This window comes from Falco peregrinus, chromosome 9 (assembly GCF_023634155.1).
Source record: "Falco peregrinus isolate bFalPer1 chromosome 9, bFalPer1.pri, whole genome shotgun sequence".
NCBI classification, from domain to species: domain Eukaryota; kingdom Metazoa; phylum Chordata; class Aves; order Falconiformes; family Falconidae; genus Falco; species Falco peregrinus.
The window spans coordinates 435,183-459,259 of record NC_073729.1 but is presented as its reverse complement, the minus strand read 5'-3'; the positions used below and the strand labels follow the sequence as shown (position 1 = coordinate 459,259).

At 45.9% G+C, this 24,077-nt stretch overlaps 1 protein-coding gene across 1 annotated transcript in view; it reads right to left on the bottom strand.

The window, feature by feature from the left end:
• Positions 1 to 6,086: 6,086 nt before the first annotated feature.
• Positions 6,087 to 24,077, bottom strand: part of LOC129785150 (heat shock factor protein 5-like) — a 33,424-nt gene continuing 15,433 nt past the window's right edge. Inside the window, exons 5-8 of the mRNA XM_055814152.1 lie at positions 21,794 to 21,891; positions 16,286 to 16,803; positions 11,417 to 11,576; positions 6,087 to 7,151 (exon numbers count right to left, since the gene is read on the bottom strand). Coding sequence (XP_055670127.1) covers positions 16,528 to 16,803; positions 21,794 to 21,891 — 374 coding nt within the window. The 3' untranslated portion in view covers positions 6,087 to 7,151; positions 11,417 to 11,576; positions 16,286 to 16,527. The remainder of the gene's footprint in view (positions 7,152 to 11,416; positions 11,577 to 16,285; positions 16,804 to 21,793; positions 21,892 to 24,077) is intronic.

Genomic DNA, 24,077 nt, shown 5'->3' with positions numbered 1-24,077 from the left:
ACGAGACCGGGACTGGGACCGGGATTCTCGCAGCTCAGGACTGGGACTTGGACCACTGGGACCCATGACCCCCGCGGCTCGGGAGTGAACCGGGTCCCGGACCCCCGTGGCTCGGGACCGGGACCCCGGGGACACGGACCCTAGCGGTTCGAGACCGGGACCGGCACCCCCGGGACCTTGACCCCCGCGGCTAGAGACCCACCGGGACCCTCGGGACCGGGACCCCCGCAGCTCAGACCGGGACCAGGTCTGTGACCTCCGGGGCCGGGACCCCCGCAGCTCGGGACCGGGACCGGGATCCCTGGGCCGGGACCCCCGCGGCTTGGATCAGGGACCGAGACTGGGACCCCCGCGGCTCGAACGGGGACCAGGACTGGGACGGCCGGAACAGGGACCCCCCGCGGCTTGGATCAGGGACCAGGACTGGGACCCCCTGCGGCTCAGGACCCTCTGCGTCTCGCAGCGAGACCAAGACCTGGAGCCCTGGGACCGTGACCCCTGCGGCTGACGGCTCGAACCGGGACCGAAACCCCCGTGGCCGGGACCCCTGCGGCTTGTGACCTGGACCGGGACCCCCGGAACCGTGACCCATGCGGCTCGGGACCGGGTCCGGGACCGGCACCCCCACGGCTCAGGCTGGTTCCGAAACCAGGACCACCGGGACCCCCGCGGCTCGGATCGGGACGGGGACCGGGACAGCCGGGTCTGGCGCCCCCCGCGGCTCGGGACCTGGACCGAGATGTCTGGGCCCGGGACCCCCGCGGCTCGGACCGGGACAGGGACCGGGACAGCCGGGACAGGCGCCCCCGTAGCTCAGGCCGGGCCTGAAACCAGGACCGCCGGGACCGGGATGACCGGGACCAGGACCCCCGCGGCTTGGGACAGGGACTGGGACCCCCGCGGCTGGGGACCGGGACAGGGACCGGGATCGCCGGGACCGGCGCCCCCACGGCTCGGGACCGTGACCGGGACGAGGCTCTGAGGTCGGGACCAGGACCGGGACCCCCGCAGCTCGGGACTGGAACTGGGACCGGGACACCCATGGCTCGGGATTTGGACGACCGGGACCGGGACCCCTGCGGCTCGGACCAGGACCGCAACCCCCAGGACCGGGACCCCTGCGGCTCGGGACCGGGAGCGGGACAAGGACCCCCGGGCTCGGACCGGGACTCACCGGACTAGGGCTCGAGACCTAGACTGGGACCGGGAACCCCGGGATGGTGACCCTTGCGGCTCGGACCAGGCCGGGACCCGGAACCACGGGGCTCGGACCGGGCCGGGAACCACGGGGCTCGGACCGGGACCGGGACCCCCGCGGCTTTGATAAATGAATTGTAAAGGCAAACCAGCTTGTTTTGTCATGACTTGTGGAAATGCATCCGTATCCTGTGCTGACGTGCTGTTTTGTTTTGCTGCAAACCACACAAGTCTGCATCTAGAGAGGACAACGTATTAGTCATCACCAGTGTCCTTACACAGCCTCTTTACAGCCTCACTGCCTGGACTGCAGGCGTGCTCTTGCCTTTTCCAGGCATCCAAGTGATGGGTTTTGCCTCAATATTGCCTCCACAATATTTTATTTTTCCTCAGTATTTTCAGATGACTCCTAATACAGTTTCACATATGAAGCACTTTACTCACTTGCGTAGATCATTCGAAACAAAAAAACCCCACCCACCCACCATGAATAGTGTATCTACGTATTTTGCCACAATGCAGGTATGGTTTTCAATTATAATTTCCAATTCAGTACCAGGGTTAGTTTAAATAATTTAATTCTTCTTCTAAATGCTTTACCAAAACACGTAACAAATTCTCCCTCTATGAATGCTCTGCCAGCGCATGCTATAAGCTTGGCAACTTGATCGCTTGCTCAAAGTGATGATATATTGAGCTGCTTTTGCTTCACAAAAGTATTTTGCTGAGTTGTCAACCCATGTTTCGGTCTTAATATTTTAACTTTTCTCACTTGTCCGACCAAAGAATCATATTTATCTTTATGTTGAGTTTCGTAGTGTTGACGCAAATTGTATTCCTTGAACGCAGACACTGAATTCTGGCATATCAGACAAACAGCTCGCTCTTTGTACTCCCTGAAAAAATAATCAGAAGTCCACTTGTCTTGGAACACCCCGCACTCGGAGTCCATTTTTCTTTTTTTTTGACATGATGGTGCGCGCGCTTCCCACTGGTGCTGGCTTGCTCGTCCTGCCCGGGAGCTGGAGGGAGGGAGAGACGGGGGAGCCGCCCCCCTCCTCAGCCCGGCCGCGAAGTCCAGACAGGGTGGCCAGAAGGGACTGAAGGGACTTTGCCGCGCCGGGGCTCTGGCGACTTGCCCGAGTTGGCTGGGCCTCGCAGTGCAGAGGCTGCCGGCTGAGCTTGCCCGGCAGAGGAGATGCCTGCGCCTCTTGCCCGCCGCGCACCGCAGAGGAGGAGGAGGAGGAGGAGGGGGGAGGAGGAGGAGGAGGAGGGGGGGGAAAGGAAAAAGCTCCTTTCTTGAAACTGGAATGGCAGAAGGTGCCATCGTGTTTTAACATATGTGGACAAAATTATTCTTTAGAGAGCCTCAGTTTACTTTTAATGACTCAAGAACCCAAAGCCAGAGTATGCGGTGCATTTGTAGTTTATCAGTTGAGTTTTTACTCCCAGATTCGTTTGGAGCACAAGGCTAAAGTGCATCTGATACCATCAGTACATGCCATTTAGCCCACAGCAATCATCCAGAAAGCATCAAGTAGCCTCTCTTATTTTCTGGCTGTAAAAGTGCTCATCCACAACGCAAAGCCAAACAGCTTAGCCTGAAACAAGAAAAAGCCGAGAGAGGGTTTACACAGCTGTCACCTAAAGGTTCCCAGCTGAGAGGCACGTCTACAGGTGCTTTCGTTTCTCAAGTCTCAACTAAACTCCTGGCTCACTCTGGCGTGATCTGAAGAGCCCGAGACTGAGCGCTCAGCCATGGTGCTGGAGCAACGCCCGCTGGTTTCCCGCTGCTGCCCCGACAGCCACTGCAGCATGAACAAGGCAAGGTGATGCTGAGCGTCTGTGAGGAGCTCTCTCGCTAACATAGTCCCAAGGTCTTCTCAAGGTGGCTGTGCAGACAGAGAGTAATAACGAGGAGCGGCTGGCATACAGTGCCCGTCTGCCTCTGCAGTCAGCTGAATAGTTAATTGCATCCTTGGCGTTGTTTTACACAATTCACTGTTGTGCCTGGAGGCTCCTGCATCTCTGCTGTACATCTCCACTGAGGACCCAGAGATGGAGACCTGAACTTCTGCTTTGCCTAACAGCTAAATTACACTTTGTATAGAAAACTGATCACGTGGTACCTTTGGTGGCAAGTTGTATAGATCTGTGACCCAATGAATTCAGAGTTGCTCTCCCAAAGCTCTGAAGTCTACCAGCCTTACGGTTACAGAGTCCCTACAGGGATGCACACACTCCAGCTGGGTTCTGCGCTCTCTCCTGAACTATGAGCAAGGAGGAGGAGGAACTGAGCGTAGGGCTTCTCATCTCTTCCCCTTTCATGCAGCACAAGGCACTCCAGAAGCAGCCACGGCCTCATCGAGCCTCCTGGCCAAAAGACTTCGATCTTGAGGGCAAAGGCTGAAGAGTGCATGAAAGTGAGAGAGACACAGGGGCAAGCACTTGTCCCACCTTGCAACATCACTTGTTGGCATCTTCTCATCTGATCCCAGGCTGCAAAGGGTCGCAGCTCCACTTGTGAATTACTGGGTACCCTTACAGCGGTATTATCAAGTAAGGAACAACGTTAGAGTAGCAAAAAGACACGGCTCTGCCCTCGGCTGGGGAGGCACACTGGGACAGCCTCCAGCGCCAGACCATTTTTAGCAAAAGCAATCACAAATACAGTTAACTTCTTAGCTGACTTGTCTACAAAGAGGGAAAGGCTCCATACGATAAGCAGCACCCATTATTACTCTGCTGCAGAATTTAGTTCTTCCAGAAGTAATACACTCTGTTTTGCCAGCATCTAACAGCAAACCATATAACACGAAGATGCAGAGTTAAGGTACCTGTAAATGCACTGGTTTTGTTTCCCGGCTTTTGTGCTTCCCAGGGCTGTCCTTTGTTGTGCAGCTCTGATATTTTCCAATTTTTTTATATTTGGATATAGTAATTGCTAACACAGAGTCTAAGGCTAGCAATCATAACATCTATTTACAACACGCACACTGGCTGTGTGCACCTATTCCACCAGCCTCCCGTTTGCTTCAAACATGTCAGTCTCCCTGAGGACACGTTCAATGAGAAACCACCCCCCACCCTGCAAAGCCCTGCTTTACTTGCTGCCGAGCCTCCTGCATCCCCCTGGGCAGATTACTTTTGGAAGGCTGACCAGGGAATATTTACCAGCTATGGAATCAACAAAGTTCAGCCACATGCCAACATTTCATGCTGTTACCTAAACGGTGTCAGAACTCTCAGAACTCCATCAAAACAGAACTGGTTTGCACTTTGGTATTAAAAGTTATGTCCAGGCCTGAACACCTCGTTGAGGGCTGGGCCACACAGCAGGCTCCTCTGGGCAAAGATTTCTTTTCTAAGCAGCCATTACGCAAGTACCAATCTGTGAAAAAAATCCGAAACTCAAAGAGAGAGAACCTTGATTTGACATAGTGCTCTTGCTGCATGTTCCGTAGAAGGGAGGTCACCCACATCTTTAGATCTAATGGAAAGCAGGAAAGAAGCACCAAGTGCAAGGTTCTGCATGTGGGCTGGGGCAACACCAGGCTGGGCAGAGAACGGATGGAGAGCAGCCCTGAGGAGAAGGACTGTGGGGTGTTGGTGGATGAGAAGCTCAACTTGGCCCAGCAACGTGTGCTTGCAGCCCGGGAAGCCCAGGGCCGGGGCGGGTGGAAACTGGGCTGTAAATCCTGGGCCAGAGTTATTTCCTGCAGCTTAAGAAAACTGCGTGGGTCTGGTGATGTCTGGTCGCTGTTTTTAAACCCACCCCACCCCCCCCCCCCCGTCGGTATTTCTAATAACAAAGGGTTAAAAGCCAGCAGGCAGTCCCCGCGGTGGCGCGCAGGCAGCAGGCAGGCAGGTGCCAGCGGAGCCCAGAGCCCCCAGCAGCATCAAGGGCAGCACCCACCGCCGCAGGCAGCGCGGCCGAGCAGAGCGGAGTGTCCGCAGCAGCGCAAGCCCCGCGCACCGCCCCCCTCGCTGCCGCAGCCGCCCCGCAGGAACTGGGACGGGGTGCAAAGGAAGAGCGGCCGCCGGCCTGGGAACTGCTCCGCCGGGCAGCGGCTGTCAGCGAGAACCGCTGGAACAGGAAGCAGCTGTTTCTTCCAGCTGTGACACACTCACCCCTGGTCATCGAGAACACGGAGAGAACACCGATGCGACACCCGTTGCCGTGCCAAAGCTCCATTTCTTGCAACATCGCTACACGTCTGACAAGGGAAGCCAGCTGGCAGCTGCTGCACATCTGTCACCGCCAGAAAGCACCCCCGCTTCCAAGGGGCGTCCACCAGCAGACGGAGATCTAGGAAGAAAAGGGAACGCTGAGTACACAGCAGGGCTCGGGTATGTTTCCCTCGGCAGCGTACAGAGCAACCGCATTTCTGTCGGGCACTACAAAATACGCTTCCAACGGCAGACTAGAACCTGATCACCTGAGGCCGACCCTGCCTGGGCAGGGGTACAACAGGGCACACACGGGAAACCACATCCCACCCTGCTCCCGGTAACAAGACTATCGGTAAAAACATCTTTATTACAGAAGGTGCTACTTATTTAAAATACCTTATTACAAAACATCTTATTACAAAAGTTATTTTTAAAAAAGTAGTATCTTGTTACAAACCATCTTATTACAGAAGTTACTACTGGTTAAGAAAGATCTTATTACAGAAGCTGTAAGGAAAGGTTTCGCCTCAGTTCATCTTACTGCCCGGTGCTCCCTTAGCACATCCCGGCCACAGCTGGGAGCTACACAAGCCGAGGCGGTCCTGACAGCTTCTCTGCTCCCTTCTCGTGCGTTTTGCTCAGGGCTGGCTCGTATGAACACGCATGAAGCCATTACATGGATGGTTTAGGTGCTCTTCCACATGGATCTCCTGAACACAAGTAGAGGATGTGCCCCCTTTATCCTTCAAACAGTATTTTAACATGAACACAAATGTATAGCTAGTAAAAACTTAAGATCTGCTATCAACATAAGTACAATCTTCCTCTAAAAGTTTAAAAAATATTTTCAAGACATAATTAGAACAGAGTACTAGAATAATAAATAACTTATCATTACAGATACCATTAGCATCAAAAGGAAATTATTAAACCAGAAGAATTCCCCAGGAACGTAAAAGATCAGCAGCTGTGACATACATACACTTGCTGGTGAAACAGAGAGCTGGTTCAGGAAGGAAGAAGGTTTCCTGGTTAATCACTTAGAAAATTAGCTCATCTTTCCTTTAGCTGCTCTCCTGAAATCTCAGACCCATTCAGACCCAGAATCTTGCGACTTTCCAATGCTTTTGTTTCATACACGATCCCCAGTAAAGGGCCACGGTACGACTGCAAGCAAAGACAGCGAGAGCACCAACCACCACCTATGCCGAGCATACTGTAGCTCCCAACAACGTTAAATAGATAAATAAATAAGTGAAACAGATTCCTAACAGAGCACTAAAACCCATCTGCTTCCCAGTAAGGATGTCTCAAGAAAGTGTTTAAGGGTTCCTGTAAAGTTCAGACTTTCCAAATCTAAAGAATACAAACAGCTAAGGAATTACTTCATATTAATTACTCTGACCACTCGGTGCTTTATAACTTGACAGGTAGAAAATGTAATGAAAGAGGCCTACTGAACAATACCCTACCAAGTTAAAAAGAAAGCAAAAAATAGAGTGGTGTGGGGCTGGTTTTTTTGCTGGTTTTTTGTTGTTTTGTTTGGGGCTTTTTTGTGTGTGGTCTTTGGTGTTTTGTTGGGGTTTGTTTTTTTTTTTTTTTTTAAACACAGCTGAAATGATCCAAAGTGGCTGTTGTGGGCAAAGCTCCACGGCTGCTGGAGTCTGACAGGGGAATCCAGCTGGCAGCTGCTGCACATTTGTCACCCACTTCTCACTCTCTTATTTCATCCTCCAGAAAGCACCCCCGCTTCCGAGGTACATCCACCGGTAGACGGAGATCTAGGAAGAAAAGGGAACACTGAGTACGTATCAGTGCTTGGATATGTTTCCCTTGGCAGCATACAGAGCAATTGCATTTCTATCAGGTACTATAAAATATGCTTTCAATGTCAGACTATAACCTGATCACCTGAGGCCTACTGTTTAAAGAAACAGGAATTCTTCCAATTTTTCAAAAATTTAAATATAAAACCCCAAAGCAGATTATAAGAAAAGTGCTCCCATTCTTCAGTATGTATTATTTAGAAATGCCTTTGCCACCATGGATACCAAAAGCCAAACATTAATTACTACAAGCCCCTGGCAGTATCTACAGAAAGGCCTGACCTGCTTGTGCCATATCCCTTTGTTTACCCAGAAAAGGCACAACTGCCTCAAAGCACACCACAGCCAGCGCCAGGATCCCAGAAAAAAACTCGTGGCGTCACAGAGAGGACAGACAAGAGGCTCCTTTTTTGACAGTTACCTCGATCCACAGCAACACAGAGATACTTCCCACGTATGGCCAGATCTTGCAGGTCAAGAAAGTGAACAAGTACCCCCGATAAAGTCACAACAGCGCTACCACTGCAAACATCACCCACAAGAAATTTAACCTCTAAACAAACACATTCACATCTTCCAGCCTCTGTTCGTTCTCTGTACTACAAAGTTCCTGCCCAATAGGCACCACTTTTGCACTTTCTGACACCTGCCTCCTGCCAAAGCAGACTCTGTTGGGAACACATCTTGAAAACGCATAGGGATGGAGAAATGAGGGGGCTTGTAACAATGCACCTCTAAATTATGGCAAGTTAAGACACAGGGTATGACACCCACTCATCCCAAAGAGCAGACTGCCAGGACAGGCAATTTGAAATGCCTTCAATGAATATATAATGACGTCAAGGTAATGGCAACTGAGCTGGAGCAAGCAGCTGCCGCTCGGACTCCCGAGAGCAACTTCGCTTTGGGCTTCACACAGATGTTCAAGAGCTCAGGGCCAGGCCTGTCCCCACATTAACTCTTAACACCTTTGTAGGAAGAGATCTCACTGTGACCGGATAGGAAAACTAAATGAACATTAACAGTATTTTTGGCTGGAAGGTGCAGGAAACAGTTCAAGGGAACAGATGACAGCATGGGAGACCTTGCCTGAATGAAGATTTGCCCTTAGCAATTGCACCTAGAAATCTATTTACCTTGGAGGGAATGAGAGAGAACACACAGTGACACAACTGCAGCGGCATGGGAGTGGGTGGTAAATGTCTAGGGCACCTTGCAGCATAAAAAAGAAAAAAAGTCAGAGAAAGTCATCAGATTATTTGCAGGACTAGACGACTCACAGAAAATATATGGTCAGCCATCGAGAAAGAAAGATTTTTTGCTTGATGTCTCAGCATCAGCTTAAATGCTTCAATCCACAAGTAACAAATGCCCCCTGCTCCATTCTGAGATGCCTATTTCCAGAAAGACGGGCTGCAAACAAAAATTCCTCCCATCAGAATCTGGTCCTTCTCCCGTGCTCTTTTAGAAGAGGAAGCACAAGCCACAGATATTAGGTCCAGTACAGCTGTGCTCACTAGCTGAGTGTGCCTGTGGAGCACAATGCAGAGGAGATGGGGAAGGAGACTCAAAGTATTTACAGAGTTCCTCTCAATCCTTTGTGAAGTCCAAAAGGACTCCTGTTGCAAGTGTGTATGCTGCCAACAAAAGCGGACAGATTTATTTCAAAACTCCCATTTTAACAGACAAGCTCAGCTAGAAAGTAGTGGGAAAAGCAGATGCATCATCAGCACCTTCAAATCTATGTCCTAAGAGTGAGCTTGGGGCTGAAAAAAAGCAGTCCCTGAAAGGTGAACTATTCCTTGCACCTCCGTGTGATAAACACGGCAGGAGCTAGAGCACCATACCCATCGCCTCTCAAGAAAAAGAGTGGGAAGGGAACAGATGACACAGCCCGTAATCATTTGCAATGATGTATCTTAGCGCCGAGTTAAGTTCTGCACCCTTTGTAGCAGACTCTGGCTCCCGGGAGGACTCAGAAGTAGTTGAAGAGGAGGGTTCTTCACCCGCTGTGTAGTTAATCTGCATTAATGACATTAACTTACAAAAACCACAGTGGATGCTAAATGTTTGCACAGCTTCAAAAAGGGACTCTAAAAATCAACTGAAGGTTACTGAGGCCTTTTCTGCTTAATGGTACAGAAATGCCAAAGACACCGTTGGAGACAGGACGATGAACTAGAGACACCTTTCATCTAGATTCTGCTGGGCAGAATGTTCTTAAAACTGGTAAACTAGAATTTAGCTGAGAAGGCTGGTTAAATACATTGGTTTTCCATTTGAAGGAAGCAGATAACCCATCTCAGTGATTTATGGTGCTGCAGAGATGGGCTGGCAGCTACGGAGGGAAACCCTGGGGACGGTGTTTTAGGGAAAGGACGCTTGTCTTTTCTTGCTACAGAACAGCTGTGAAATGCAAAGAAGTCCAGTCCACTCTTTGGAGGGAAGCAATGCCTTCTCCACAAAGGCGGGTTTGATTCTTGGTGCGTTTTTACAGATTAACAGCTCGGGTTGGGCTCAGAGCTGCTCCCAGTCACTGAAATGTACCACATTATATTGGCTCTCGCTGTGTGGTATCTAGAACTTGGTGTCACCACGTAACAAAGAAAAGTGATGTTAAAGAAAAGTGACATTAACATAGAAAAAAACAGCCTACTGAAATAGATGGAAGAAGAGCCTTTTTCACAGCAGGGTGCATGTATCAAACTGCAGGCTCAGAAAACTTGCAAAGGAGTGCCCAAAGGAAAACAGGAAAACAGAGAGGACTCCAACACACTCAGAGGGCAAGTTGCCAAGAAACACCTGGAAATCATCGTGATGCATTTTAGCACAGAGAGATTAAAAAAGAAGTTGTTTCCAGAGTCTCACAGAGGACAGGAGGTGCTGACAGACAAAGGTGTAGTCAGAGCAGCACAAGTCAGCTTGCACTTGAGCCTGCCTGCTTCAGGCTTACAGCTGACATGCAGCCGACAGGCTATGCCAGCTTGGAGGCTTCTATCATGCACCCAACTGACTTTGGGCTAGCTTGAGCCTGATCACGTTTGGCTCAGGTGTGCTATCTATCTCTACCCTTAACACGCACACCAAGCCCCAAAGGTACAACAGTGGAATTGCAGACCTGGATGACCGTCACATTTCCCAGAGAGTAGACTATGCCAATCGTTGCTAATTAGCATTAGCATAACAGTGTTTCATCCCTGTGGAACAATCCCATGGGAATGCTTTCCAACATGTTCCTGTACATAACTTTACAACTGGCACGTTAAGCAAATGTTTTGCTTCAGATATGAAAGCTGAGAAGTTTGCTAGTTATCTGTGATACCAGGAAGTAATTGAACAAGAACTCTCGATTATGTGTTTTAAACAAAAGCTTGTCTTTTTTCAAGGTGGCATCCCACCTTTTTTCTCAGCTTCCTGACAGAAAGACTTTATTCCTTACTTAAATGTTTGAAACTGATGGGCATTATGAGCTGAACTATTAACTAGCATCATGATCTGGAATCTAGAAACCACCCTTTGAAGTGAGCAACAGCTCTTCAAACCCCACCATCGGCTCTTTGATGAACAGCTGTGAGGGAAACAGCTTCTTAGAGACTTGCAGGCTGAACCAAATTCCCCTCTAGAATGGATCCCAAGTACTTTTTGTGTCCTCTTACGTCTCTCTAATTCTGTGGACATTTAGGTTTTCCCTTCAGTTACTAGATTTGTGAAGTTTTTAGCCTCAGATACTCTGTGGCTTGTTTTTCTCATGTGCTTCAGGACACTACCAGACTGGTACAATGTGTTCAGTGATCTGAGACAAAGAGTTCAGACTTCTACACTAGCTTCATCAGTTTGGTGGGTTTTGCCCCTGGAACTTCCATAGTTACCTCATTACTCAGTGTTTCCTTCACAGCACTGTCGCCCTCCAGCGAACACGTCTATGGACTTAAATCTCAATATTGTGACATCCAGGTTTCTGGCACAACTCCCAGAACTTCAAGTTTTATTTACTTACATAATTTACACCCTTTCCCACATCAGAGTAATTAGCATACGTGTCTCTATTGAAGTGTGTTGATAAGTACACTAAGAGGTTGTACAAGTTTAGTATTTTAACTGAAGGAACAATGAGGTATCTACATGGCAGACAACAATTCTTCTACTCTCCCCTTTCTGTAATAGTTAGTTTTAGAGTAGCTGTCACCGTAATCTCTGAGAAAACGTAGAATCTTTCTTACCGAGAGAGTTGCCTGTGTCTGAACTGCGTCTTTTCCGGGAGAAAGATTTTACAGATGAATCTGTCTGTTCTACAGATTCGTTCACAGGCTCAGCTCCTGAAGTGAATTGTCTCTCTTCTGTCTCCGATGTCCTGGATTCACTTTTAACACTAGTATTCTCCTTAAAAAAACACAACACAACACCAAAAGAAATAAAACCAAAGATCACTCAATGTTATCTTATAATAAAACTAATATAAAACCAATAAAACAAAATAAAAGCTATTCTTCTCCACTCCAAAAGGGCATCTAACAGGTGGTGAACACTGCCTAGACAGTTGACATAGTAAGTGTTTTTAACTCAGAATTAAGGTTGCTAAATTGAAACAACCTCTTACAAAACATCATATTAAGCAAAATATGAGATCAGAAAACTAGAATACACAAAGTTAGGGTACATGTCCCCACAGTCTGAACTTTTCCCTCAGTTATTAAAATAGCTAGAAGAAATAAGCTAGAAGAAATATAGGTGCACTCATTCTTACCAGCACGTGTAATAATAACGACAGATCTAGCTCAACTTGACAGAGCTGTGTGATGCAGAACCACACGTGAACCACACATTTCTGGTTGGGAATCTCACCCCACCCCATCCAGTCGTTAAGACATTAAGTTACAACGTGTTGCTTGCTTTTTAGAGCCCTCTGCTGCTGCTCTACATGTATTTTGCAGGCAACCATTTGGCAAACTGGTACATTTCCATGAACATGTGGCAAAAACCTGTAGCTTAAAAAAAAAAAAAAAAAAAGACCCGGACAACCAAGTTCTGTTTCATTTTCACTGAGGCAGTACAGGCCCAAAGTTAAGCACCTGGAATCTACCTTTAGACAGAAAAATTTTCACAGTATCACCTGTTCTAGAATAGTCATCTCTTCTGCAAATATCTTATGCATCAATAACCTAAAGATGAATGACTGCTCAGAGCCTGCAATGTTTCCTTCTATTAAGGGGAAAAAAAGCTTTTGAAAACCATTATGTGTGAGTTTACAGAAGACAAGAGGTCACACCTGGTAATAAGATAGTCTTTCCAAAAATCATGCTCACCACCTTGAGTCTGTCATTACTCAATGTTGAGTATATAACAGGCTATGTGTATACGTATCAATAGAAACACACATACACTGCTTGACAAAGTTGTATAATAACATTCAAAAAGGCCTGTGCAAATACAGTAATGGAGTACTCCAGGGAGAACTAGTTCCCTCCCACACACCTCCTGCACTTGCTGGATACCCATTTGACTCGGTTTTTCCTCTTTGAAATGTGCTGTCTGGATGTATTGCTTTAGTACTGTTAACAAGGCCACGTGAAAAACACGTGGCTAGCAGTGCCTTTTGTCTGATGTCTGAACCACAACTCCTTCCCAGGCACAAAAACAAAGAAGGCAGGCAGGCTGTAGGTCACTACCTTCACCAGCTAGAATCCAAGTCTCACGAGTGATGATGACTTCTCTATTCCTGGTGACATTTCCATAATAGCAAGTTCTAGAAAAATCAGTGAGCAGCCTTCATCAAGTAGTGAGAGAAGGGAAGATTTCTCAGGTAAGCATTCTAAACCGGATATTCCACCGGACAACTGCTCTAGAAACAATTCTGCAAACTTCATTATTTAAAAAGAGACTAATGAAAAGCAATACCAGGCAGGGGATGTAGATACCAAATTGCAGTGTTTGATAAAGAAAAAACAAGTAACATGCATATTGGGATAACCATTATCAAGAAACTGTTACTAGCACACGTGGTGAAAGTAGTCTAGACACTCTAACTAGCAGTTCTGCAAAGGACCTGGGGATGCTGCAGTGCCCAGTAAGGCTAACGACACCTTGGGCTACACCGGGATGAGCGTGGCCAGCAAACTGAGGAAATTTCATTCCCCCTCACTGGTGAACCTGTACTTCCAATGCTGTGTCCAATTTTAACCCTTACAGCTGCGTGTGTGGAAACTGAAGAGCAGTCATACTGCACAGCACCCCTTTCAGATTTCTTTTTATCACTGTGTTTATAGAATCTTACACACCAACTCTTCAGTAATCTAATGTAATAGGTAATAATACCATTTTCATCCTAACAGCATCAGCCTAGCCCACACAAGTCTGGTTCCCAAGCTATCCCTTTTTTTTATTGTTCAGTCTTTTAAGCGAACATGTTTCTGACCATGGATTCACCGCACCTGTGGACAGACCCTCCACTCAGGTCTAATACTTCTGCAACTTCAGAGTCCAAAACATTGTTTGGCAGAGAATCAAGCAAAGCTACCAAAGCTGACAGACGTGAAAGTTTTGCCTTTTCACTTCAGTTACTGAAAAACGCCAAAACTGCTGCATCTCACTACTTACACGACTTACGAGACACTGACTGGACTATACCTATACCCAGCTGGAACCATGATGGGAAGCTGAGGTACTAAAATTAGCAACTCGCATGAACAGGGTTTGCTGGATTCACCTTCCCCAAAGAAAGCAAGTGTTTCAGCCTTCACATAGGTATGCTGCCAAGGAGACTGAACGAAATCAGAGGCAAATTCCTCTTGATCAAGCATTACAGAAATGTTCTATTTCCACTTTAAGAAGAAAATAAAACATTTCTTAGGAGTAGGAGTGGAATAAGAGGTGCCCATTGAAGGCCAAAGCCTCTAAAAGTCTAGGACAGAAATTCACTGAGGCTGAGAGGACAACGCTGGATCTGACCTGTTGAATGTACTAACTCTTTTCATGTAAAGAGCTGCTCTTTAATTTGCTGTCTTTTAGGAAATCGGGAAAACAGAATAAAGCAGGTTTCTACTAAACTGTTACTTCTACAAGGAAGACAGTTCAAGGCTCAGTGCTGGTCACAAGAGTAATTAAATGCTGGGAAATACTGTGAACGAAACAGAAAACAAAACAGTACCAGCTTGGTCAAAAGGTCCCGTATGCTAAAACCGACAGTTTCAAGGGCTGACTTCAGTCCACAGAGCAGAAACCCAAGATGAAGTACACAGTATCATCGCAAGTCTTCCGGCTGAAAGTAGCTGGAATGTGTAAGCAGGAATGCCCTGCTCTGTTTGCGCTCCTTGTTCTTGCTCTTCCCTACACATCAGGTTACAGTTGTTGTTTTGAGACTTGACGCTGGGCAAGACAAACCTTTGATCTGACCCAGCAGAGCTGTTCTGATGCTCTTGTATGAACAGTGGAGGAATTTGCTCCCCCTCTGCTTGTGTAGAGAGGAATAGAGCGGTCTTCTGTGCACGCCCACTATTCTGTCATAAGCTTGCTCTAAAACACATGGTACCAACAGCCACTGAAAGCCTGAGTGCTTCCAGATTCCGGGATGAGGAAGAAAACTGTGCTGGAGCCTGATGTGAGGAGTACAGGCACCGAAGCCTCCTCTGGAGAGTTCTGCACCTGCCATGACCCCAGGCTCTGGACAAGTAGGGTGTTAAAGTTAACCTTCCCTCTCCCAACTTTGGGAGGAGGAGACTAGTTGAAGAGTAGTTCTAACAGAAAGAGGGAATCTGTCAAACAAAACGCTGAACAGTCCCTGAATTGCTTTTCAATTGCTCAAAAAATGAGGCCAGTTATTTAACCCGTTACAGTCCAGGACCAACATCAGGATTCTCACAAATATACAAAACCTCCCTCCCAAACAACTACGTGGTTCGTGTGCTTAATTCCCCCAGTTCTTGACAAGGAAGTTCGGGTCACGGACTCCAAAGGCCTTCAACAAGGGACAACCTATCATTCTAAAAATGCAGTTCCAAAATTCTAAAACTGACAACATTTAAAGTGCGGTCAACACTTAATATAATGAGTGGGCACCAATTAAGGAGTGCTGCCAACTCTATGCACTAGCACAGGGATGTGCTCTTCCCTACACGGTACTGAGCAGAACGGTCTAGTCTAGGCTTGAGCTATGCAGAGGCTTGATCAGGATACACACCCCTTTCTAGAAAGATACCCAAGAGGAAGATACTAATCTTTATAACGCTGAAAGCAACAACGGGAGGTTTGCGCCAGCTGATGATTTCCGATCTAGAAACTTCAGTGAAGGCGTCAAGCTACCGACAGAACAATAAGACAGTAGCTTCAATGCACACACAAAAATGAGATTGAGTGCCTACATGCAAGGTAGGTCTCATGCAGCAGAAACAGAAGCAGTCAATCTCCTGAGCTTACCTTGTTTTCAAAACAAAACAAAACAAAAAGCAGAGCACGCATTTGCTGCCTTAACAGAGTAACATCTAGAATGCCCCTCACCCCTCATGAGACTTACAATTTTACATACCGGGAAGACCAGGTACAGGTAGACCGAAGTACAATTACAACTTGTTGTACACCACAAAGTATAAACCAATGAAGATGCTTTATACCAGTCAAATGTCAATAAACTATACTTTCCACAGAAAACAGAACTTACAACTATTTATCAGAAACAATCTAACCGTTTATCTAAATTTAAGCAAAAATCTGCCTCCAGCAGCAATTCTCAAAATACTCTTCTTTGTTGGAGATTAAAGATGGTATGTTACAACCTAAAAAAGCATCCACTTCATCACCACGAATACACCTGCACTACGCATGTTTCCCATGCAAATGAGCACCCTAACTTGGCCAACAGGCTGACGCATGTCATGCTCATTAACATGGGAAACATGGGATACTTTTTCATTCCGTCTTCTTTTTTATATCTTGTTTTACCAAGCAAACCCTTCACTGTACATTAAAAGCTTAATTAAAGAAGCCTTCAGTTCTTAAGCAGGCAAGAATATTGAAAAGCTACCGGTCCAGACCCTAGCATTACTATCAAATATAGTTAGCTCAAGAAAGATGTTGGTTTACCTCCCCTTACCCCTTACCTGCTCTGGACTGAACAATTCTTCCTGAAAAAACATGAGGGAGAACTCAGCTGGGCGGTGATCTGGTTCTTTGCTCCGTTTTTCATCTGCTTCCTGTGTGGTCAGAAGTTCTTGTAGTATTTTAGCAGCAGCAGCAGTTTCTATAGACAGAGTGGGATCGGCAGCACAAAGAATGTCAGAAGGCTGTAATGGAGACAAATTCAGTGCTCCATCTGCTTCCACCAGAAATTATGTGTCTGAAGTTACAGAGTGAGACATTCCAGCTGGCTTTCCTCAGTTGAAGGTGGTGCGTAACTATTAACAGGCGGTGCCTGATTTCCATTAAACTCCAGGATCGAATACTGGCTCTCTACAGGTGCCACTCCCACCTTTTCAGCTTTGCATGATGAATGCACCTCAGCGGCAACCTGAAACGTGGCTTCAAGACTGACTTCTGCCTTCTTGTTTTCTTCAGATATATTACATAGCCAGTCAGACGGCATCAGTTCAGCTTCATAAGATGACTGCATTGGAGGATTCTGGAAAAAACAAAATACAGTGAACTTGTGTATCAAAAAATTACCATGACAGGATGTGTATTGATTCTGTTTATCCATTTATCCAAAAGCTTGAAAGATTGTCCGTTATTCTCAGTTTAATAGCAAGTTTAACCAGAAGAAAAAAGAAAAAAGCTACTGCTTTGTCTTGGTTTTCATTAACCACCTTACTCTTGGCACGCTTCCTTTCTTCTATTCATGGTCTATCCTGGAGAGAAGGTTACTTACTAGGAGCTGGTGTATGCCTGCAGATGCATTGTCTGCACACCCTTTGCACCGCAGGTGTTAAATATACCCAAGCATTCAAATCAGAGACTTCTGGTCTTAGTAGGACCTGTGGGGGTACACTAGAACCACCCTCTTCACGTGCCACATACGTAATAGAAAATGAGAGAGAAAATCCACCCGCCTTCAGTTCCTTCTAAAACTCAAGCATTCCTGTTGTTGTAGTATAAAAAAATCAGTATAAACCACATCATTTTTAAGCAAAAGAAAAAGGTCCACATGCTGTAAATGTGCATATGGACAACACAACTTGAGGAACTCACCGCTTCTTAACCAATAATACCATTTTCCTCCTCAAGTGATTGTCCATAGGCACATCTACACAAGGGGTGCCCCCCAGGAACGCCCCAGTCCCAGGATGAGTGGGAGTTCAAATACCGGTGAAAGCAAATACTGCAAAACTGCCCTGCCTGTCACAGCCTCACATCTGGACTCTCCGGTCATGACAATGTCCCACAGAGGCACAACCCAAAGTCTGCATCGATCTGCATAAAAACCCGACAGAATTTCAGGTCAGAAACACTTCTTGTAGAACCTACAGAGACTGCCTTTGCCATCACAGATCACGTCTGAACACTACTAAAATTTTTCACTGTAATAACATCACAGGACGACAGGACACAATCAGCAATCCAGTGATGATTTTTTTAGTAGCATTCCTATATATCGAATAACCTTTAAAACAGAATGAAGACAATGAAAGAGTTTTTCCAAAGCAGCAAGTCCTACCCAAGTGAAATGATAGATGACATTTTAACAGCCAGTGTCTGTACTGCTACTTCTTCTGGAGGTGACTCAGTCAAAGGACACTAGAAGGGTCATTTCTTCTGACAAATACAAGTCATACAATGATGTTGAACAGAAACTCAGGTCTATTTAAAATACAGCCTTCTTTTGGAAGAGATCCAGTATGAAGGACTAGTCCTTAGTGCCTGACTATCCTTAGACCTTTTAGCTGAGGTCATGGTTAATGAAAAGCTACTTCCAGAGACGAGTAAATTAGAGAACAGGAAGCTACAGGATCACCTACTAGGAAAGCCATATCAGACCAAATGCCAGTGAAGGACTTGGTCTCTCCCTGATGGAGATACCACAAAGAGATGAGATCCTGTCTCCTGGGTGTGTGAAGGCAAGTCCTAGTGTGGATTCGTGTACATGTGCCAGTTTGCAGATAGCCACAAACTGTGGAGGGTGGGGGGAAACGGAGGGGGAAATAAAACCTGGAATTTGAGAAATTTAGGTTAAGTTAAGCAAAATCTTTTCATTAAAGGCTAAGCCACCTTTATGTTTTTATGAGATAGGTTCAAACATTATTCCTCTCATTTGATTTTTTTTCAGTTCTATTTTTTTAAAATGTTAATAAGGTGTTTCATTTCTGTTGCATTGCTTGTTTAGTGTCATAAGTAGTCAGGATTCTAAGTAAGATCTGGATTACCAAACCATCCAGGAATAAGATCATCCCTGCCAAAAACCAACCAACCAACCCACCCATACTGAAGCTTTTTCTGCCTCTTCTTAGGGGACCTCAGCTTGAAGCTGTTATAGCACATATTGTCCTCTTGGATGCACTACAGGATCTCGTGTGTATTTCCAACAGGAGAAAGGGGCCACACAAAGGTACAATTTAAATCCTTTTAGTTCACCTGGAGAAGGATGGGGGGAGGCAGCAATGAAACAAGGAAAACCGATAAAAGATTGAGAAGTCAGGGCCTGAAAGACTAATAGCTTGCTGGTCATTCAAGCTCAAGAGGAAAAATGGTCTAACTTAGCAGAAGTGGTGAAACAGAAGACGGGCATTTCACTTACAAGATTAGCGTGGCATGTGCAGGAATTAAAGCACAACCACACCTTTTCAGGGACCGCTAGGACTACACAAATCTGGCTTGAGTGCTTGGGCAATCGGAATTAGTTCAGACTTGACTTCTTTTTGAAATAACATGGCTGATTATCATTCCTTATTACAAATAAAAGCAAACTACTTAGGACTGCTTTTAAGGTCAGAAAGTTCTTCTTTTTTCTTGCACGTTTATTTCTTCCATTTCCCGTTACCTCTTGCTTCAGTTCCACAAGGAAATACCGACAGCTTAATAACCATGGTAATAGCAATAATCAAACGGCAGGGCTGCTATTAAAAAAAAACAAAACGAGGTGGGGGCAGGAAAAAAAAAATAAAAAAATCGCTGAAATCCCGTATGTAGCCTCAGTTCACATCTATGATAAAGCAGCGGGGAAGTATTGAGCTAATGGTTGTGAGCTGCCAGCACTGCTGTTGCAGAAGATAGCAGGAGGTCTCTCAAAAGACTCATTCCTACCCAAGGATACTGATTCATCACACTAATCCAAACCCCACTTAAGAGAACCCAAATGAAAAATGGGTAAGAAGTTGTACCTGAGCTCCCTGGTTTGTAACCAACCGTGATGAGAGTGTAATACAAACCTCTGAAACCCCGATTTCAGAAACCTGGTGAGATACACCATCATCAGCCACCATGTCTGGGTATAACCACCTATGTCCCCTTGCCATTCCACGCAGTAATTCTCTGTAGCTTTTCCTGGAGAGCAAACTGCAGCCAACCAACCAGTTAGTTACCGGCCTGGTCTGCCCATGTTCCAGTCAGGGTCACCTAACACTTTCAGCAGCTCAGGTGCGTACTGTACAAGCCCAGCAGCTGGCCTCCAAGACCCAGAAACTCCACCTGTCTTAATCTCTCCTAAACTTAAAAGTGATGCTCTCTGCAAGACCCAGTAAGAACAGCACAAGGTTAGGCTTCCTTGTCCAAGAGTGCCCGCTTTTCCTTCTGAGACCACAAAGCACCGGCTGGATCCAACAGAAACGGGGCTGGTAACCAGCTTGCTGACTACTAGTGTGCCAATACGGTTCGCTGTCTTCGGGACTGGTCCAGCAGTTTCGTATAGGCTTTGCCACTCCTACCTAGCAGCACACAGCGTGACCAAACAGCCTAAAACGCCCCGCAAACCACACTTCAACAGCATCGCACTGAATTCCTGCAACTGGTAGAAGGTATTGAGTGGAACGATAGGAAATATACCATGCAATAGTTCTATTTTTTGTGAAGAACAATAAAAATGCTTAGTCAGCCAGGGCTGATAAATTTTACCGCTTTTGAGGATTTGTGCAAGTGGTTACTGATGGATGATCAATACACCAGCCGGGCAGGATGCTCAATACTGCAGCTTGCCACATCCCCCAGCAGAAGTTTGGGGAAGTATATGCCCCAGAACACACAAAAGGCAAACTGATTATTCCCCACAGCTCAGCAAGAACCGCAGGCAAACTGCTGTCTTCTGTACCACCTGCACAGCCTGTCACCACGTTCCAGGAGAAATGACCTAGGCTATGCTAAGACTCGGAAATCTCAAGAAGTCCCGTTGATCCACGCGGTACAATAGCTGTGTTACCCTGCTCAGAGACAGCCGGTTACTGACCTGGTGGAACTGATACAGGGCACTGCTTGCCTTTGGCCTTCTGTCTGCCCAGATGCTCGGCAGCTTTTTGCTGGGGGTTTCCAGGAAACAAAGCAACCACTAGCAAGTGGCCGAAAGCTCTTCTGACTCCACACGCCGCCCATGGACTTGCTTCTCCAAACAACTGATTTTTACTAGACCCTTTGGACACTGTATATTATCCTTCAATCTAGCCACAACACCACCTCTGACAACTCCTTTGGAATGATTTACTATCCCATGGATCTCGGCCTTCCGAGATAAGCTATTTAATTGTGACTGCCCATCGCTCAGATGGATCCTCATGTCCTGGATGAAAAAAGCAGCTCACAATGAAAGTGAGAGGACAAAGATGCAGTGTGCGAAAAATAAATACTACAATATCGACGGCATGACTGGCTGTTGGCTATTTATAGCCTTACACTAACGTGTTACCCTGGCCATAACCTGCCCATCTTGGATTAGCTTATTTTTTAAAAGAAGTCACGAATAAAAGAGAAAGGTTGATATTTGCAAGACAGGAAACTGGATGATCAAGCTTGGGTAGGTCAACCCTTTTTCAACACGCATAAGCATAACTTGCTTCGCTTGTCCTCTGTGAGGGGGAAAAAAGTATATGCGTTATGCTGTAATAGAAAAGGAAGCTCTTGCATTTTTACTTCAGATCTTCTGATATCTGATAAGCCAGGCCCTCCAAATAAGGTGCAGTTTCCACTAAAATTACATAAAGCGTTTACAGGAAGTACTGGAGTTATCTTTAATAAGAGATCTCCGAGGTGGGGCCCAGTCCACAAAGTCACCTTAGTTTTCCTCGTTCATCAAATCAAACTCAGGACTGCAGGAAGCTGTCCGGGACAAAGAAGTGGAGCTGCTTCTCAGTATTTTCATAATATTAAAGAATCTCTTTTTGTCCAGGCAAGAACATTCTTCAAATACAAATGCAGGCTCATTAACTAAAAGTGATTCTGGTGAAGTCAAGCAAAAACACTCCACTGATGAGGACACCCACTATGCTGCTACCCTGAAACCTAACTTGAATTACAAAACTACCCGTTTAACATTCAGTGGTTCTTTGAAATAGGTATTTGTAAACCACATCACTTTCACTTCACCAAGCAGATCAGTTTTCAAATTTATATCCTTAATTTCACAAGTGTATAAACCTGCAGTTCATTCATACAGTCTCCTTCTCTTTCACCTCCTTTCAGTAGGCTACGCTCACCTGGAGAAAGCTGTCGTGGGTGCACGCTGAAGCAGTAGGACCAGCACAGCCAGCCAGAGGATCTGTGTGGGCTGCTGCTGAACAGCTCTGTGGTGTGGCTGCAAGAATTCAAACACAGCTATCAGACTGCCAGAACTTGTGTCTGGTGTGCAGTTCTATTGCTTACTTTGATTAAACATTTCAATAATCACACAGTAAACGACATTCCAGAAATTTATTGTTACCTCCCAAGTCATTTTAAGACCAATTTCTTAACCTTAAAAATATTTAAGATATGTATAGATGTATTAAAAATATATATTGTAAAATTGGTAACACACACACATACATGCAGAAACCTCATAATCAGAGTCTTTTGTGTCTTAGTATCACCTCTCTGATTTGGCTGCTTGAGTTTCTTGTCACAATACACCACAGAAAGCGTATTCACATAGCTGAGCCTAGGTGTTCATACACACTTGTGACCATGTGAATTTTAAGACTTACAAAGAAAATGAATTATCTTAACCAAGAGTGTATCATTCCGAAGAATATCATGACTACTCCTAAACTACCACTCACCAGAAAGGTCTTCATAGGTAAATGAACCCTACAGCCACAGATGCATTCAAAAGGCGCGACTGGACTTGCACTGTCAGGTGGCACTAATATTTCTCACATGGTCTCCATGACTGATTTTTCATTATTAGACACCCTCGGATAATAAAGCTTCAACGCATTTCTTTGACGCGATTCTACTACTGTCAAAGGTTTTGCAGATAGTTGAAAGTAAACAGAACTAAATCCTTAAACTAATTATGGTCTAAGGCTAGTGGGGAAAAAAAGACTTAGATGAGCGTATTTTATGTTACTGACTTTTCAATAAGAATCATAATGAAAAACCAGGGAAATCTTTTTGTCACGGAAGTTAACAAACAAGTTTGAAGACACACAAAAAGAAATCTTTTGACAAAGTTCTACTTTGATTTCATTTAATGGGACTTCAAAAGTGAAATGAAGAGAGTCAAGAATAAGATTGAACATACATTCTTTAGTTCTCTCACTTACTAAATACATATCTTAAGGTTAACTATCACTTTCCAAACAAACTAATCTTGCTGCTGTGCTTTCATGATGAAGGAAACCAGACTTTTTCATGTGGACATTTGAAGAAACACGCTTTCAGCATTCTGTATGTTATAATATATAGAAGAAAGGATAGCGGAGAGATTAAGAGATACACAGGCACAGAAGTAAAACCGCTGAGACAGTCCTAGAGTGACAGTGAAAATTAAAAGATTTATCATACTCCAGTGAAATGTCACTTACACTCTCAGAAACGCTAATTAATTCACTGGAGGTTTCAAACGCCTCAGATTCCCTAAGTTTCTGTATTTTAGTTTTGATTACACCTTGCAAAATTTGGTATGTTTTCACTGCGTTCTCACACCCACCTCCCACCCCAGAAGGTTCTACCTGAGCAACATAGCCAAGTTATCCTTTAAACTTAAAGCAACGAGCGTCATCCAGTGAGAGAGATCTCCATATTCATGTCTAAATCTACGCTGGTCTCCCTCAGCTCCCCTACAGGCAGTACTTCAAAACAGGCACTTCCAGGACACCAGGAATCTTACCCCAAGACAAACTCTAAACCGAGCTACGTGAAATCGCACCCAAGACGCCCCTTTCCTTCCCTTGACTACGGGAGAGGGCTGGGGCCTTAGCTGAGACAGAGACAACTACAATTCATCATGATGAGTTTCAGCCTATGCTCTGTAACCAATAGAAACGCAAAGCGGGGACCACCTCCCACCTCCCACCTTAATTAAGCAAGTATTCTGGATGAGGCTTGGAGCTACCTGGTCTAATAGAAGGTGTCCCTGCCCATGGCAGGGGGGTGGGAACTTGCTGATCTTTAAGGTCCCTTCCAACCCAAACCATTCTATGACTCTCAGGACACCTGCTCCTGGGAGAAGACTTGATAGTTAGCAGCTGGTAAGGCAGGCTCCACACTCTGGCCACCACAGAAATCTTTGCATAAGGAGCACGTGGCAGAAGTTGCCTGTCTCTTAAACATTTAAGTGTGTCTACAAGAAATGCCCAGCTCCTCAGAACCCTTCCTTGACAAAAATGACGTTACAGAAACTGTTGATTATTGTCCGAAATGTTCTCAGCAGAGGTCTCAGAAGACATGCACAAAAGATGTAATGATTTCACTGCGTAGGATTTCTAAACAGGGATAGATAGCTGTCTTTGTGAAGGTGCGGCTGCCAAAGGAGGAGCAGGCAGAAGGAAAGAATAACAA